Below are 17,248 nucleotides of genomic sequence, written 5' to 3' on the forward strand. Positions count from 1 at the left end.
ACCCCTTTATAGGTAAAAGAACATTAACCCTTAGCTATCTGTTTATGACAAGGGGGCTCAGCCTCCCCAAACCTTGCACTGCCAAGGGGACAGTGGGGCCCATGATCAGGGGCCCTGGCCAAGTTAGGTCCCCCTGGAAAAGTCTCCCCTATGTCAGCCCCAGGGCTGGAGGAGCTCCCACTCCCTGCTACAGCCCGGGGGCTGCAGCAGGGGCACAGAGCTTCTCTGGTCTCAGGGCCACAGCGGGGCAGGGGTAAAGGAGTGATAGGGTGGGGCTGGTGGGGGAAGGGGTGGAACAGAAGTGACAGTGGATGGGGCCATGGGTGGAAGGGGGTAGAGCCACAGACAGAAGGTAGGGGCATGGTTCTGGTGCTGGGGCCCCCACACTTGTTCTCCCTTTCCCGGGGGTTTGGCATCACTAGCCCCGGCTTAGCGAGTAGGGTTCAGTGGTCCCCATAATGTGGGGTGCGACTCCTAGGGGGACACAGAGGAACATTCATGGGGGCACCTCAGGACCTGAGCCAGCCCACATAGAGGGCAGGGAGGGAGCACCACTCTGCCACAGCTCTTCCCCAACCCCACCCTCAGCCTGAGACTCTGGCTCCCAGCCCGGCGTCGACCCCTTTACCCCTGTCCGCACCCCTCTCCCCAGCAAGCAACAGCCCCACTCCTCCCAGCCCCGGTTCTTGACCGTGGCTTCCGAGGGGCCACAGCCATGGCTAAGAGGGCACAATGTGAAATGTTTGGGGACCACTGGTTTAGGGTGACGTCCTCAATCACTTCTCTGCAGTCCAATAAAAGCTATTCCTCACTCACCTACCCCTCCATCAGGACGGACTAGGTATGTTCTGCTGCCCTTCACTCATACAGGAAGGAGAATAACATTTCATTCCACTCAATCCTAAAGTGATTTGTAACCCAAGACCATCCCAAACTGGTCATTTTGGGGAAGCGGCCCCATCATGCTGCATAGCTAGGCAGAGTAGGTGTGTCTATGCAAACACGGTCTGTTCCTGAAGTCTTTCCCCAGCTCCTCACTAGGTGAGAGAGGGGAGCTCATTCAGACCCTGCTTACGCTTAGTATTTAAAAACTCCTTAGTGTCCCTATCTCTGCCGGCCTTAGATTTCTCCTCCTGTCCGTTTTTTGACAGCTCAGATGAGGTGACCGAGTGGTTAAGGTGATGGACTGCTACCCCATTATGCTCTGCCTGCATGGGTTCAAATCCCATTCTCATCAGAGGCATTTAGTCTTCACCCTCCTTTATAGACAACCATCTCCCCCTTTGGTACAATAACAGATCAAACAATGTTGCTTGTGTTACCCAAAATTGGGTCAGTTAGTAAGCTTAGAGAGGACTAATAATGCCCCTCCCCCCCAGAGTTTGGCAGAAAGCAGCACATTTATTAGCTTGATAGCTAAGCTCAAAAGAAGGGATGGGGGAGGGTGTCACACTCATACTCACGCTCCCAGGACAGGCCTGGCAGTGGAGATGTCAGGATCCTTTAAGGTAAGTGTCCCACAGCGCAGCGATGGACGGTGCGATGAAGATCAGTCTCCCTGAGGTGCAATAGAATGTAACACAGCGAACCACTGGCCAGATGGGCCGGGTGAAGGGCATTCACTGGAGGTACAAAGGAGAGTGGGAAAGCCACTTCACAGGCATTCAAAGAGGGAAAGGACACAAGCTGGGGGAGTTTAACAGACCTTTTGAGCATACAGGTTATACAGAGCATACAGATCACTGCTGCTCCTACAACATGATAAGTTCTCAAGCAGCATGTTTCTTACTTTGCCCATCTGTCAATTTTGATGATTATTGATGGAAATATTTTGCCATTGGGTTGTGTGTTTACACAGAAATTGACATTTACCAACAAATACACAATTCTTCCAAGCCTGCCTAGTCTGCAGTTGATGGGTTTAGAGGGACACATTCACTCTTGCAGGTCCCCATTCCAGGCCTGTGCTCTCCAGGTTGTCAACTTCCCGCACTGCTGGGATCCTTCCCTCATCTCCCCCCAAACCACTGCCCCACCCCCACTTCTGGGGTCCCCTCCCTACACTGTCTAACTCCACTGCTGGCAGGATCCCTTCCTGTTCCTTTCATTTCCTGCCTCCACTCTGGGCAAAAGCTCTGCACTCTTCCCACACCAGAAGTTGAACCCAGGCCACCTGGGTGAAAACCAGGAATCCTGACCACTAGCCCATATGGGACTATTGTTGCATCTGACGAAGTGGGTATTCACCCACGACAGCTCATGCTCCAATACGTCTGTTAGTCTAGAAGGTGCCACCGGATTCTTGGCTGCTATTATTACTACAACTCAGGCCTTGGCTACACTGGAGAGTTACAGTGCAGGTGGTGGCTTTACAGCGCTGTAACTTACTCCCCGTCCACACTGGCAAGGCACATACAGCGCTGTATCTCCCTGGCTACAGTGCTGCATGTGCTCCACCTCGACGAGAGGAATAAAGAGAACAGAGCTGGTGATGCAGCGCTGGGGTGCCAGTGTAAACAGTGATTAATCTTACTACGCTGTCACTGACCTCCGGAACCTTCCCATAATGCTTTTAAGTAGAGATAACGCTCTTTGTTTTGGTGTGATGCCTCTGTTTGTTTTGTTGTGAGCTCAAGGCTCCCGGAGCTGCTTATCTAAAAACCAAACACAGTTACTGTTTGCAGTGAATGAGCAGAGGCAGGGGGATCCCTTTGGAACACCCACAGCTGGTGTTTGCTTGAGGAGAGAAGCAGCCGGGTGGGCCCGGGGGGGGTCTGTTTTGGATCAGCGGCTTATCTGGTCTGTGAGGAAAAAAACAAAGGCGGCTATTTGCATTTAGTGAATGAGAGAGGGGTGGGGGAGGAGGCTTGAACTTGCCAGGCAGGGAGCTGACACAGTGTCAGCTCCAAAAATCCACTCGCTCTGTCTCCCCCACGCTCCGTGTCACACTCCACCCCACCCTCCTCTTTTGAAAAGCACATTGCAGCCACTTGAATGCTGGGATAGCTGCCCATAATGCACCACTCCCAACAGCGCTGCAAATGTGGCCATGACAGAGTGCTGGTAGCTGTCAGTGTGTCCACACTGCAGCGCTTTCCCTAAACAGCTGTAGGAAGACAGCTTTAACTCCCAGCGCTGGACAGCTGCAAGTGTAGCCAAACCCTCTCTAAGCCGACCCCTTATGAGAACAGCAGGGACTAGCATGACTAGATGTCCCGATTTTTGGGTCTTTTTCTTATATAGGTGCCTATTAACCCCACCCCCATCCCAATTTTTCACATTTGCTGTCGGATCACCCTAGCAGGGGTTGCACACAGGGCTGCATTAACCTTCAGGTGCTGAGGTTTCCCTCTCTCCATTCCCAGAGCCTGTGATCAGGAAACAGACATCAGGGCTCCCAGGTGCTGCACAGACCATGACTGAGATCAGACCCCATATTATGCAAGGTGCTGTACAAACCCTGGGCAACACTGAGACACCCAGGAGGTTCCCCTCAATTTCCCTGAGCCTCTGCTGCCCAACTTCTTCTGAATCCCTCTGGCTCACCCCCCCCCCACAAAAAACCCACCTTTCCAAACAGTCCTTCTTTCCTTGCCCCCTGATTCTGGTTTCACACCCTGGGACCATCTCCTCTCTTTGTCTCTCCCCCTCCAGGTGAAGCAGAGATGGAGGCAACTTCAGCCACTGGAGTCAGCCTCAGCGAGCACTGCAGCCGGCCCCGGGGGAGGGGGGGTGTTTGCAGACACAGGAAGGGAGCAGGGGGTGCTGGGAAGAAGGCGGCAGGAGAACAAAGCTCAGAGACCCAACATGGGGAAATTCCAGGGGCGGGGCTCTGACACATCCCAGGTGCGGGCAGCTCCTGGGGGCGGGGCTCTGGCTCAGCTCGGGGGCGGGGCAGCTCCTCAGGGCAGGGCTCCAGCACAGAGCAGGGGCGGAGCAGCTCCTGGGGGCGGGGCTCTGGCACAGCCCGGGGGGCGGGGCAGCTCCTGGGGGCGGGGCTCTGGCTCAGCTCAGTGGCGGGGCAGCTCCTGGGGGCGGGGCTCTGGCACATTGTGATGCGGAGCCCGGGCTGAACAGCTGCTTCCTGGTTCTCCACGTGCTGCCAGCAGCGCTGGAGCTGCCCGAGCCGGAGCGGAGCCGCTGTTCTCAGCTGCAGCCAGGATCTGCCCCCGGCCCCGCTGGGATCCAGGTGGGGACAGAGACTGGGGCCCGGGGGTTCCCCTTGGTGTGGCTGGCGGGGGCGGGAGGGGAGAAGCCGGAGCTGCAGGCGGGGGAAGGGCGGTGGGACATTGTGACCCGGAGCCCCCGGGGAATGAGAGGCGCTGGGGGGCAGGAAAGTGACTCTGCCCCAGGGAGCCTGGGAGAAGCCTTGAAGGCGCCTCGGCCCCAGTGGAGCTGCAGGAGGATCCGCCCGCCCGCCCCGCTGGGATGGGGGGGCCGGGGCCCGGCCGTCGTGTGGGGGGGAGGGGCGGACCCCGGGCCAGGCGGGGGGGGGCGGTGTATTAAATCCCTCCCCATAGCAATGTGCTACTCCCGGGCACTGCGCATACCCAGTAACAGCCGCTGAAGCCGCTGCCCTTCCCCCTGCCCGGACCAGCCGTAACGTTCCGCCGGGCGCTGGGGGCGGGGCTGGAGCGGGGCGGGGGAGTAACAGGGAGCGTGGGAGGGGCGGGCGCAGAGCAGGAAATTGATGGGCGGGGGGGGTCAGGCAGCTGGAGGCAGGGTTCGTGGGGGGCTAAAGGGCACAATCCGGGCTGGGGGGAGGAGCAGGAGTTGAGCTCAGGGGGAGGCGCTGGCAGAGCCCCCCCCTTTGGTGTGAGGGCGGAGGTGTCGAGGGGGGAGGAGAAGCCGGAGTTGCAGGGGGGGGAGGTCACTGGGGTGGGGGGGTAGATCTGTCTCTGTGCAGCCAGGACATTCCCGGGGTGGGAGGGAGGTGAGTTAACTGGATCCTGTCCCTGTTTTTGCCACTTCCTCCCACACACACATTCTCTCAAGATTTCCCCTTTTCTCTCTCATTATCACACGTGGCTATAAAATCCAGGGAGATTCTCCTCCCCCCCCCCAATGATCAGCTCTCTAATTGCCTCTGATTTTCCCTTTTCTCTCCATACTTCTCAAATGTCAATTTAAAATCTCTCCGATGGGGGGTGGATTTTCCCACCCATTTTATCTGCAGCGATTTGTCCTTGTTTGGGTGGGAAATTGTTGCCCTGGGTCATTCCCCAGAACATGGCTCCCACTGGAGTGGGATGGGATGAGGTTCCCGTTCTCTGCCAGGGCAGGGAAGGGAAGGGAGGAGCACATCCCCCATGGAGACTGCCCAGACCCCATTTCCCAATTCCCCTGCGGCCCCCTTCCATTGTCCAGGGAGCCTTCCAGCTCCCCCCCGCCCTTAAATCAGCTCCTCAAAGGGCTCTGAGCTGCTCACGTGAATGGTTGCCCCGTGGCCGGGGGGGACCATCACATTCTGTTTATGTATTGGACAGTCATATAAAATCCAGTCCAACAGTCCCCCTTTTCCACTAGTTATTTAATAGCAACATCAAATCCCCTCCGATCTTGGTGGTTTTCTCTCATGTTATCAAATGTCGTTTGTGACAGGGTTCTCTCTGCGTGTCTCAAAGATTGATATAAAATACCCCAAACATTTGCCCCACTTCTCTCTAGTTGTTTTATTTCTAATTGAATATGATGGGTTGTTTCCCAATGTGCTAAGATGCAGCCGCCTCTGGGGTGGATCCATGGTGGCCATTATTTGCTAGTGACAGCCCGTGGATCTTTCTTGCCCTCCAGGCCTTCCATTCTCCTGTTAAAGAAGCACTCCCCAGGCTCCCTCTGCCTGTGTGACTGGCCAGCAGGAGGTGGTGTTAACTTTCTAGCCACTTCTCACACTCTGTGAGGTAACACTTGCAGGGGCAGGGAAGGTGTCTGTGTGGGGAGATTGCAGCTGAAGGGGCATTGTGGTAGGGGGAGGCCTCTGGGTGGCTGGGCAGGGGGTACCCTAGTCAGGTTGGTGGGTTGTGGAGGTTTGGGGTTTTCGGGGGTGGTGGTTCTGATGTGCCCATCCCTGAGGCTATGGGTCCTGGAGGTGGGTATCGCTGGGGGCCTGGTGGCTGCAGAACAGTGGGGGTGGGTGTCTCTTGGGGAGGCGGGACAGAGGGTTAGAGGGAGCCTGGTTCTGTGCCAGGGGCTCTGTCTGTGCTTCCCCCGCTGGTTCCTGGTTTTGTTGCCATGCCCAGTGCACAGAGCTGGGGGAGGGGATCCCTGGCACTAGGTGAGGGCATGCCAGGGAAGCAGAGTGATGGGTCGCACTGTAAAGCATCAGGGGGTCACACTGGGCAGAGGAGGGGGTCCCAGGCAAATGTCAGGGTAGATCGTTCTGGAGGGTGGGGAAGTTCCTAGGCAGGCAGTGAGGGACTGAGTTCCCAGTGGGGGGGGGTCCCTTGAGGGGGTCCCTGGCTGCTGGGGGCTCTTGGTGGGGGGAACCCTTTGGGATTCCCAACCTGGCAATCATGGTGTGGTGGGGGTTCTCTGGCCGGTGGGGCTTTGAGGGGTATCTGGGGTCCCTGGCCAGGGACTCTGGGGGCTGCGTCCCAGGGAATATCTGATGGGATCCTGGCTGGGGGGTGTCTGGGGCCCCTGGCTGGGGGGTCTGGGCTCTGGGTACTAGGGGGTGTCTGGGGGCTGCTGCTAACCATGATCCTTCTCTCTGGTCAACTTGTACCAGAGTCCTGGCTCCTAGTCACCAGGTCACCAAGTCCATTCCCCAGTCACGTGCCCTGTCACTGTGATAACTTTCTGTCCACTTAGCAAACACTGTTAGTGTGAAATCACAGAATTTACTTTTCTCCTCTTTTGAAAACTGCAGGAACTTTCGGTTCCGTTTGGAAAATTTTTGCCCCCAGTCCTTGTCCTAGATCTGCGGGGGTGAGGGAGGTGGGAAGGGAGTCAGCACTGCCACACGATGGTCTTTTCCACAGCGTTCTGAACTCATTCTTTCTGAAATCCGGTGTCATTGAGACCGTTGTTAATCCAGAGTCACTGTATGGAAAGACAAGGAGTGATTCCAGATGGACAGTGGGTCAAATGAGATCAGCCATTCTCCCTGTGAGGAGGGGCTCCCATTAGCTGCTCTCCCCAGAGAGCTAAAGGAGGGAAGCTGCTCATACACTCTGTCCCTCTCTGCTCAGGATATTGGGGTTCAGCTTCCTGGGTCAGATGCTGCAGCCTCCATTGTGATCTGGGAGACCAGGCTTGGCAGCTGCTGCTCCCCCAGTGGGGCTCTGTGCTGGGAAGTGACCTTAATTAAAGCTTCTTCTCTGCCCGGCCCAGGGGATGACTTTCTGCAGCTGGTCCTAGCCCCCTAGGGCAGTCCTGGGCCCTGTTACTACTAAATTCTGAGCCAGAGTCTCCAGGTAACTGAAAGACCTCAGGGAATGTCCTAGGGTCTGGCAAGAAAGTGACTCTGCACAAACAACACCACCTCATTTCTCCTCCCATTAGCGGTTGCCAGGAGGAAATCCAGCCATGGGAGAGCAAAGCCCCCAGGAATGGGACTGTCCCAGCCAGAGGGGCAGGGAGAGAGGACAGGGGAAGGAGAGACTGAAAGGGGCAGTGGGAGAAATGAATGTGGGGGAGAGATTTCCAGCTCTCTAGTCCACCCAGACACATGTATTGCTGCATCCTGGGGCAGAACCACTTTCCAGTGAACAAAACAAGGATCAGACAGAGCAAAAGCCAGTTCCTGACTCCATATTCCCCCTGCTGGGGTGTGGCTGCCGTGGGGTCAGTGTCTGAGGGAATCCCCCACAGTGACTCCTTTGGTTCTGCTCTTTTCTAGCCTTGTGTTCAGAGAAGGGGTGAGGGGAGAGAGAAGGGAGGTTAAAAATGTGTCTGTGGACTTAGCCTGGCAGGAGGGGCCAGGTCTAAATTGTAATAAACAGATTGAGCATTTCCCAGCATGACAGAATCTAGGGTGTCTGTCTGCAGGGAAAGGGCCTGGGGGAATTGTGATGTGAAATTAACTAAAACCGGTTGCTGAAACGCCCACAACTGCCCTTCTCCCCCAGACAGGCTGCAGAATGTTTTGCTCCAGCTCATCCCAGCCTGGCGTGGGACAGGGAAGAGAAATGGCTGCAGTGGAGTCAGTCCAGGTAGAGATTATCGGGGGGTTGCTGGTGGGTTCCTGCTGGAGGAAAGGGAGAGCAAATACACCAGAGGTGGGAAGGTTTGCAGAGTCTGGTTTGGAGGTTGGAGCGGGGCAGGAAATTCACAGCGTGGGGAAAGGAGGAGGCCAGGGTGTGGCAGACCTGCTGGGAGTTATTTACTAAGTGGCCTAGATTCTAGGAACAGACCCAGGAGGTTTGGAGGTGGAAATGCCCTAATTTGTGAAGAGAGAAAATAACCCACCTACATGGAGCTAGTCAAACTGACCAGACTCCTAGTGCTGGAGCCTGACCTCATTAACCATCAGCTGCTGTGAGATATAAAGGGGACACCCATGAGTCAGGCTTATTGGAGCTGCCTCTCCCTTCATATCCCGCTCCTCACAATGAGGAGGGTGTTGGGCATCCTACCAGCGAGCTCTCCCTGGACCCTGCTAGGGGCTCCATCTCCTGTATCAGTCAGTGGCTAGTAGGGGGGTGATGGATATGCTGGGAGAGATAAGGGGCTCTCTCTTCATCCCCTCACCCTGGCATTTGCTGGATACTCTGAGCCAGGTCGAGGTGGGACTCTCCTGACTATGATCCACCCAGAGCTTCCATTTGATTCACTCTTCTCTGCCACAAATAGTGGGGCTGTGAGTGGGGCAGCAAGTCCTTAGTGTTGGACTCTTACTCTTTCAGGGGCTGGTGACCTTCAAGGAGATGGCTATGTATTTCACCAGGGAAGAGTGGGCTCTGCTGGACCCCACTCAGAGAGCCCTCTACTGGGATGTCATGCAGGAGAACTATGAGACTGTGACCTCGCTGGGTAAGGGTTCCTGTCCCTTCTGTTCTTGGAAGGGGAAATGAAGAGTGAAGGTTCACGCCACCCCCACAATGCCATCTGTACCCTGTCCTGTTTCAGCATCACCCCAATGGGAAGAGTGACACACATAATACCAGAGACCCTCCTCTGCTGCAGAACACTTTGGGAACAGAGCACAGGAGCCGTATTGCACAGTGTCAAATATCTCCTGTTTGCTCAAGTGAAACTGGGGGTTAGGTCTGGCATAACTGTCCCATACCCCTAATCATTTTTGTTGCCCTTTTCTGAACCTTTTCCAATTCCAATATATCTATTTTTGAGATGGGGTGACATGTGCATGCAGTATTCAAGATGTGGGTGTATCATGGATTTATTTGCTGTTTTTACAAATATGATCTATGAGATATTCTGTCATATCTATCACTTTCTTAATTATTTCCTACATTGTTCACTTTTTTTCACTGCTGCTGCACATTGAGTGGATGTTTTCAGAGAACTATCCACAGTGACTCCAAGATCCATCTCTTGAGTGGAAACAACTAATTTAGATCCCATCATTTTGTATGTATAGTTGGGATTGTGTTTTCCAATGGGCTGCACTATGTGCTATCCTGTCATCTAGTACTGCTGAGATCCTGGATTCAGTAATATCCCTGCCCTTCCTGTTCCCTTTCTCCACCGAACCCCGCCAGCCCATGCTTCCTGTTCCCAGCTTCCCCAGGATTCTCGCACTGTCTCTGAACCTCTCTGTCAGCAAGAAGCAGTGCCAGGGACACTTGCCCTCTGTCTGGAGTCTTCGATTTCTGGGACATGGATTTACTTTCTCTGTGTTGTAAGAGGCTCTGTCATAATGAGTGTCTGTGATGTTACCCAGAGTACAATCTGGACTGTTAAATAGCTGTCCCCTCAGTCCTCCAGCATGGGGTGCCTTTTCCACTGTTTTCCCGCGAGAACAGCCCCTCTTGGCCAATTAACACACAGTCTCCAGCATGTAACTCACTCCCAGCTACACAGTATTGAGTGCTGCTAGACAGCCACTCATGAATTACACCTCAGGAGAAAACCAGCAAATTCTCAAGTGCCCAACTTTCCCCCAGAAATGTGCATCTTGCACTGTCCAGCACGCTACTGAACGACCCAAGCTCATATGAAGTCTGTCATTTCATCAGCGGAAAATGACATGCACCAGCTTGTTATCCCAAACAGAGTTTCCAACACACTTCAATCCACACATACTGGTTAGATGAACAATAAACCAAGATTGTTAACTACCAAAAACTAAAACTAGGCCCAGTCCATGAAAGGGGCACTCCCAGGAGAGACTGTATAAAGGCTGGAACATGAAACACCTTTGTAAACCTGAGACAGCTGCCTTGGGGACAATGACAGGGAGAATCCCCCAAAGTGACTCCTTTGTTTCTGCTCTTCTCTGGCCTCCGATTGTTCCTTCCAACGTGGAGTACTTTGCACTTGTCTCTACTGAATTTGATCCTATTTACTTCAGATCATTTCTCCCGTTTGTCCAGATCATTTTGAATTTTAATCCAATCCTCCAAAGCACTTACAACCCCTCCCAGCTTGGTGTTGTCCGCAAACTTGATACGTGTAAGAGAGAGACTGTTACTGGGAGGGTTTCCCCATGTGTCAGAGGGTTACACCCTGGTGGGAGGGGGCTAGGCCTGTACTGGAATAAGGTCACTCTGTGCTTCACAGTGTGCTAGAACCTAGAATGTGCATTAGCAGGGGAAAATCTCAGGGGAATCGGCTTGGGGAATGGACAAAAGCCTAGTCTGAATTCTCACACCTTGCCCTTTTCACCCCGGCAGGCCAGAGAATAACATCCATGTTTCGCTGCAGATCATCTCGTCCTCCCAGGGGCAAGGAAATGGCTGCAATGGAGCTGGCTCAGGTAAGAGATTATCAGGGTGGTGGGCTCTGCTTGGAGGTTGAGGAGCAGTAAATGCATAAGAGGGTGGGAATTGCTAGAGGTGGTGGGAAGCAGGAAATATCTCGGGTGGAGAAAGGGAGGGGACAGAATGTGACAAACCTGCTGAGACTTGTGTAGTGTAGGGCGTGATGGGTTGTCACCCCCAGGACGCAGTTTGTGGAGCTTCTGGGAACTGCTGTGTCCTCTAACCCTCACGCTGGGCTGGCCCTTCTCACACTGCTTTGCTGGAGATTTCGCCAGCCTCTCCAGGGCCTGTTATCACCCAACACAACAGCAGGTGGCGCCATGCTGCCAACTAAGCTACCTGAGTGCGTTACCTAAGCCACTCAAGGACAGGTAGAAGACAAGAGCCAATTTCCCACTCCCCAACCTTGCACACTTGCTGTAGTATAAATCCAGAATGATACCATCTTATAGTGCACAGGGATCTCTATAATGCAAGCTCATTAATGTAGTTCCCCTTCCCCTCGATATGGGACAGATGTGCACAACAAGCTGAGATTTTCCCCAGACACTTCACTCAAAATACGCTGGTTAAGATAAAGCATCAAACAAGTTTATTAACTGTAGAAAGGTAGATTAAGTGATTATAAGTGATAACAAACAGATCAAAGCAGATTATTTAGCAAATAACCAAAACTCAGACTAAGCCTAACATACTAGATGGATAGAATTTGAATTAGCAATTTCTCACCCTGACTGATGGTACAAGCAGTCCCCCAAGTTTCCATACACAAGCTAGAAATCTCTTGATCCTGGGAGCAGCACTTCCCCCACATCCGTTTTTGTTTCTCAGGTGTTTCCAGAAGTTCTCTTGTGTGGAGAATGAGGCCAAGAGATGATGTCACACCCCACCTTATGTAGCTTTTCCATATGGTGGGAACCTTTTGTTCCAAACTCAGTTCCTAGTCCAGTTTGTGGAAAAATACAGGTACTAAAATGGAGTTTAGTGTCATGTGGTCTGGTCACAGGCCCTGCTGAGTCATAGTAGCCATGACTCATAGGCTGGCTGAAACATTCACAGGAAGGCTAAGCTCTTCCACAGTCCATTGTCTTTGTTGAGCCATCAGCACTGTCTGGCTTCTTCATTGTTGTACCTGAAAGGCTCATTGTGGGTGTTACCCAGAGTAAGCACATTTGAAATACAGATCCAGAGTCAATATCCATAACTTCAGATACGAACATGATATGTGCACACAAATAGGATAATCATATTCAGCAAATCAGAACTTTTCCAGTGACACCACACATGATGCATCTTCTACAAAATAGATCATAATTATGTCCTAATCATATTATAATCATACCACTATGATGAATATGGGGGTGTAGTGTCAGATAGGTCCTAATTTCAAGGCACAGGAGTTGGGAATGGAACTTCCCCTCTTTGTGGAACAGGAAATAACCCTCCAGCCAGGGCTGGGACAACTTCCCAGACTCTCAGTGATGGAGTCTGAATCTACTGACATTTCATTAATTACCACCAACCCCAATCTTTGTGGCAACTGTAAACTTTATCAGTGATGATTTTGTACTCTCTTCTAAGTCATGGATAAGAATGTTAAATAGCACAGGGCCAAGAACCAATCCCTGCAGGAACCTGCTAGAAAGAAATCCACTCGATCATGGTTCCCCATTTACTATCAGAGTTTTTAATCTATTTAATGTATGCCGTGTTTATTTTGTATCATTCTAGTTTTTTTTAGTAAAAATATTGTGCTAATCAAGTCATGTCCCTTACGGAAGTTTAGGTATATTACATCAATACTATTAGCTGCAACCAAACTTTTGATCTCATCCAATAAGGATTTCCCGTTAGTTTGATAGGCTGTATTTTCTCTAAACCTTTGTTAATGGGCACTACAATTCTGACCTTCTAACTTCTATTCTTTATGATTGACTTCCCCTTTCTTCCATATATTTTATTTGGAGAGTGCTTGGATTCCTACCAGGGAGCCACTATCAGGGTCCAGAGACAGCCCCATCTCCTATATTAAGCTCTGGCTAGTAGCTATGTGATAAATGTGAAGACCCTGCTTCTGTCTGTCAGATGGGAGACACAAAGGTTCTCTCTTTCTACCCTCTGATGCCTCCTGGCTGCTGTAAGCAAGGTGGGGTGGGACTCTGTTAACATGTGCCTCCCGAAGCTTCCATTTCCCTGGTGCTGCTGTTCCGTGAATAGTGGGGTTGTGAGTGGGTCAGCAGGTACTGAGTATTGGACTCCTGCTCTTTCAGGGGCCGGTGACCTTCGAGGAGGTGTCTGTGTATTTCTCCAGGGAAGAGGGGACTCTGCTGGACCCCACTCAGAGAGCCCTCTACTGAGATGTCATGCAGGGGAACTATGAGACGATGGTCTTGCTGGGTAAGGATTCCTGTCCCTTCTGTTCTTGGAAGGGGAAAAGAAGAGTGAAGGTTCATGCCACCCCCACAATGCCATCTGTACCCTGTCCTGTTTCAGCATCACCCCAATAGGCCAGTAACATACATACTACCAGAGACCCTCCTCTGCTGCAGAACACTTTGGGAACAGAGCACAGGAGCAGCATCACACAATGTCAAATATCTCCTCTTTACTCAAGTAAAACTGGGGTTAGGTCCAGCATAATGAACAGAAGCTTCCTACCCCCAGCCTTCTCTCAAACCCTGAGCCTTCTCTACCCAAACCAGAATGTGCTTGGGGTGTAACAAGCAGGCGGCTGGAGTCAGAGCTGCCAGTCCAGGGTTACTTATCATACAGACACTCAGTGCGTCCTTGAACGCTGGCTGGGATATCCAGACAGGGGAGCTCCAGCACCAGAACACTGAATCTCACCCAGGATTACAGATGACACAACTCCTCGCTGATCTGGATTGCACCCCAGCATGTGAAAATGGCCTAGGTTGGTAGTGACATTTCTTGAGACATGGAGAGTCTTGCTCCCATATCACCAGGTGTAATAAAGATAACAGGAAAGGCCAAATATGGAAAACTGATTGTTCTGCTTGCTTTTGACCTGCATCATATTTTGCAATATATTCCAAATAAGGAAATTAACGTCCACCTTATGTGTCATTGTTTGTGGTTTTAAGCTGTAAAAGGCTTGTGTGATTTTTAGCTCGGGAACAGTATTCCAATAGCTGTCGCCCCCTGCGTGCTTGTAACCAAGAAAAGAGCCTCAGGCTGAGCTGATTCAAATATTAATCCTGTGGTCGTTTTCCACAACAGCCTCAATAGGTCCCTGTGATGGAATGTAAGGCTACATCTAGACTACCCACCGTATCGGCGGGTTAAAATCGATTGCTCGGGGATCGATATATGGCGTCTCATCTAGACGCCATATATCGATCCCCGAGCGCGCTTATATCGATTCCGGAACAACACCAACCCCAACGGAGTTGCTGATTTGACAGGGGGAGCCACGGACATCGATCTGCGCGGTGAGGATGGGTGAGTAATCCGATCTTAGATATTCGACTTCAGTTACGTTATTCACGTAGCTGAATTTGCGTATCTAAGATCGATTTCCCCCCGTAGTGTAGACCAGCCCTTAATGTCTTCACACCTTCCCCCTGCAGGAGAATGGCTGTTTGACCAGCTGTTTGCCTTGCTGTCTCTGAGGAACTGGTCTGTGGGTGTTCCCCAGAACTGTAACTTTTTCAGTAATATCATACTGTAAAATCTCACAATTTTACATACAGTGTTACTACACATTTTAACAGAAGGATAATATTCAGAAGGTTATGCGTTTTCTAATGATACTTCACAAGCCATACTGGGTACAAAATTGATCATAATTTTCTAGAAGAGTGAACACAGGGGTACAGATTGACACAGTGTCTGTTTGTGTGTTCCCAGCAGATATGTGGGTATTTCAATCCCTCATAAGCACAATGTTTGGCATCTTCAAGGACCTGGGGAACTGGTCCTGGGAATTCACTAGTTTAGCACGTGTGAGACTGCATGAAATTGTGAGACACTTTGGTATTAATAATAAAATAATATAATCTGATAAAATTGCAATGAATCATGCTAGGAATGCCATATAAAGTGTCAGTGAAAATGTTATGATTTGCCAAGTATGATAATTTTGTTTCTATGTTTCTATCACCTTTGTATTGTGAGTTACAGATATGTAAGGTATATCTGTATTTCCAGACCTGTGCAGTTTTTCTGGGTGACACCCCCAGACATATTGGCATCAACATTGCCTAGCATGTTTGATGGCCCATTGAGGGTCATCAGCTGTACAATGAACCTATGGACCAAGAGGATACACCTATTGAGTCAGCAAGACGTGCCGGGGTTTGCCTGTGTAATGAAACCTCCAAAGCTTTTCCATGCCATGTGCTGTGAAGCTTGTGTTTGAGACACAGGAAGTACAAGCCACATGGCAAAAGGAATATAAAGCGCAGCTGCATCATCTCCATCTTGTCTTCAATCCCCCTTCCTACCTCTGGAGCAACTTCTCTACAAACTGAACCCTGGAACAAAGGACTGAATGACCCATCCAAGCTGTGAATGCGTTCCAGACAGACTTTCAAGCCAGCAACTCACCAATACTGCTAAGAACCTGATATATCCATTTTGGAATGTATCTGACTGCTTTTCCATTTAAATTCTTTCTGTCTTTCTTTCTTTTAAACCTTTAGTTTAGATGCTAAAGAATTGTCTGGAAGGATGGAATTTAACTTCATTCTTTCATTTGTTCTTTCTTCTAAACATTTAGTTTAACTGCTAAAGGATTGGCTGGCAGCATGGTATTTTGGATGAGATCCAAACCTGGGTAATGTGGTTAACCTTCTACCCACCCACTTCCTGGATCCAATTAGGATCACTCTCCTGCTGCCCTCTGGCCATGCTGTATCACAGTGAGCAGAGTTTTGAAATAACCTCTCACTGTACGGGACCTAGTTGCTGATTAGGAGTCAGAGAACTGTCATGCAATAAAGGGGGCCGTGTGATTTCTTTTTTCAGAGTCTCGTTAACCAGTGTGTGGGATCAGAAGCACAGTTTGTGACTGGTCAGTAAGTTTAACTTCAGTGTTAACCGCCAGTATGGGGAGCATCTGCTCTCCCTTTTTCAGCCTGCTCTGACATTGGCATTTTCAGTGAGGACTGCCCCAGGCACACTAGGTCACACTAAGCACTGAAGATAAATTAACAGAATGTTTTTGATGATCAAGTAGTATGAAATCAACTGAACTCCTTTGTTTTCTTTCATCTGAGCGGAGTTTCTGGTTTTCCAACGTGATATGATCTCCCAGCTGGAACAAGGGGAAGAGCCATGGGTCCCAGAGCTCCAGGGTTCAGAGGAAAGAGAGATCCTGAGATCTCCCCGCACAGATGAGGAAACATTAAACCAACTCAGAATCTGTAAGTGCCTGAAGGAAACATCTAGGATGCCCTACAAAGCTCTTGGGAAGTCTCTCAGTTCATTATTGTCCATAGCAGGGGTCGCATCCACAGGGTAAATATAGCTCAAGGCTTCCTATAGATGCTAGCAGACACCGGGCAGTAGCTTTCTCCCTTCCCCCTGTGAAGTTGGATGGGATGTGAAGGCTGAATTGATCCCCTCCTCTCTCCTGTTGGGGGGAGCTGAGTTCCTGATTTTTATTTGTCCTCTCTCCAGCACTTGTTTTGGTTTGGCCTTCCCCTTTCCATCCCTGTTTGAGGTTTCTGTCTCTATCACAGCAGGTGATGCAATGACGTGTGAGGTTCAGCACAGACCAGAAAAAGAGCAGGGAAACCAGCCAGGGGAGAAAATGGATAAATTTATTTCCTGTCAGGGAACTCAGAAGGGCCTTAAGGAAACCAGAATACAGCAGGAAATCTGCAGGGAAAAGCAAAAAAATAATACATGTGCTGAGTGTGGGAAAAACTTCACTTACAGATCAGGCCTTTCTCAACATCAGAGAATCCACACAGGGGAGAGGCCCTGTGAATGCAATGAGTGCGGGAAAACTTTCAGTCACAGCTCGCACCTTATTGGGCATGAGAGAATCCACACGAGCAAGAAGCCCCGCGAATGCCGTCAGCAGGCCTGCACAACTCTTAAAGTGGTGATGTAGAGAAATCTCTGTATTAACTATCTCTATAAATCTTTATAACGTTGCATTGTGTTATTTTGTATTAAGTATCTTTATCTTTATGACATTGCATCTGGCATGATATTATTTTGTAATTCATATGACTTGGCATTGTGCCTCTCTATTTTCATACAACTTTGTATTAGATCCCTATACAGAAAATTGGTAGAAAACTTTGTATCAAATGTTATAGCCCCTAAGGATAGTATAGTTAAAGTAAAAGAAAACATGTGCCTTTTTGCTAGAAGTAGAATAAGATCTTCCC

At 50.6% G+C, this 17,248-nt stretch overlaps 1 protein-coding gene across 1 annotated transcript in view; it reads left to right on the forward strand.

Annotated features, from left to right (window-relative positions):
- Positions 1 to 4,064: 4,064 nt before the first annotated feature.
- The window catches only part of LOC127042511 (zinc finger protein 560-like), a 1,223,565-nt gene continuing 1,210,381 nt past the window's right edge, over positions 4,065 to 17,248 (forward strand). Inside the window, exons 1-3 of the mRNA XM_050935903.1 lie at positions 4,065 to 4,189; positions 8,070 to 8,153; positions 8,847 to 8,973. Coding sequence (XP_050791860.1) covers positions 8,082 to 8,153; positions 8,847 to 8,973 — 199 coding nt within the window. The 5' untranslated portion in view covers positions 4,065 to 4,189; positions 8,070 to 8,081. The remainder of the gene's footprint in view (positions 4,190 to 8,069; positions 8,154 to 8,846; positions 8,974 to 17,248) is intronic.

The sequence above is a fragment of the Gopherus flavomarginatus genome, unplaced genomic scaffold (genome assembly GCF_025201925.1).
Source record: "Gopherus flavomarginatus isolate rGopFla2 unplaced genomic scaffold, rGopFla2.mat.asm mat_scaffold_47_arrow_ctg1, whole genome shotgun sequence".
NCBI lineage: Eukaryota > Metazoa > Chordata > Testudines > Testudinidae > Gopherus > Gopherus flavomarginatus.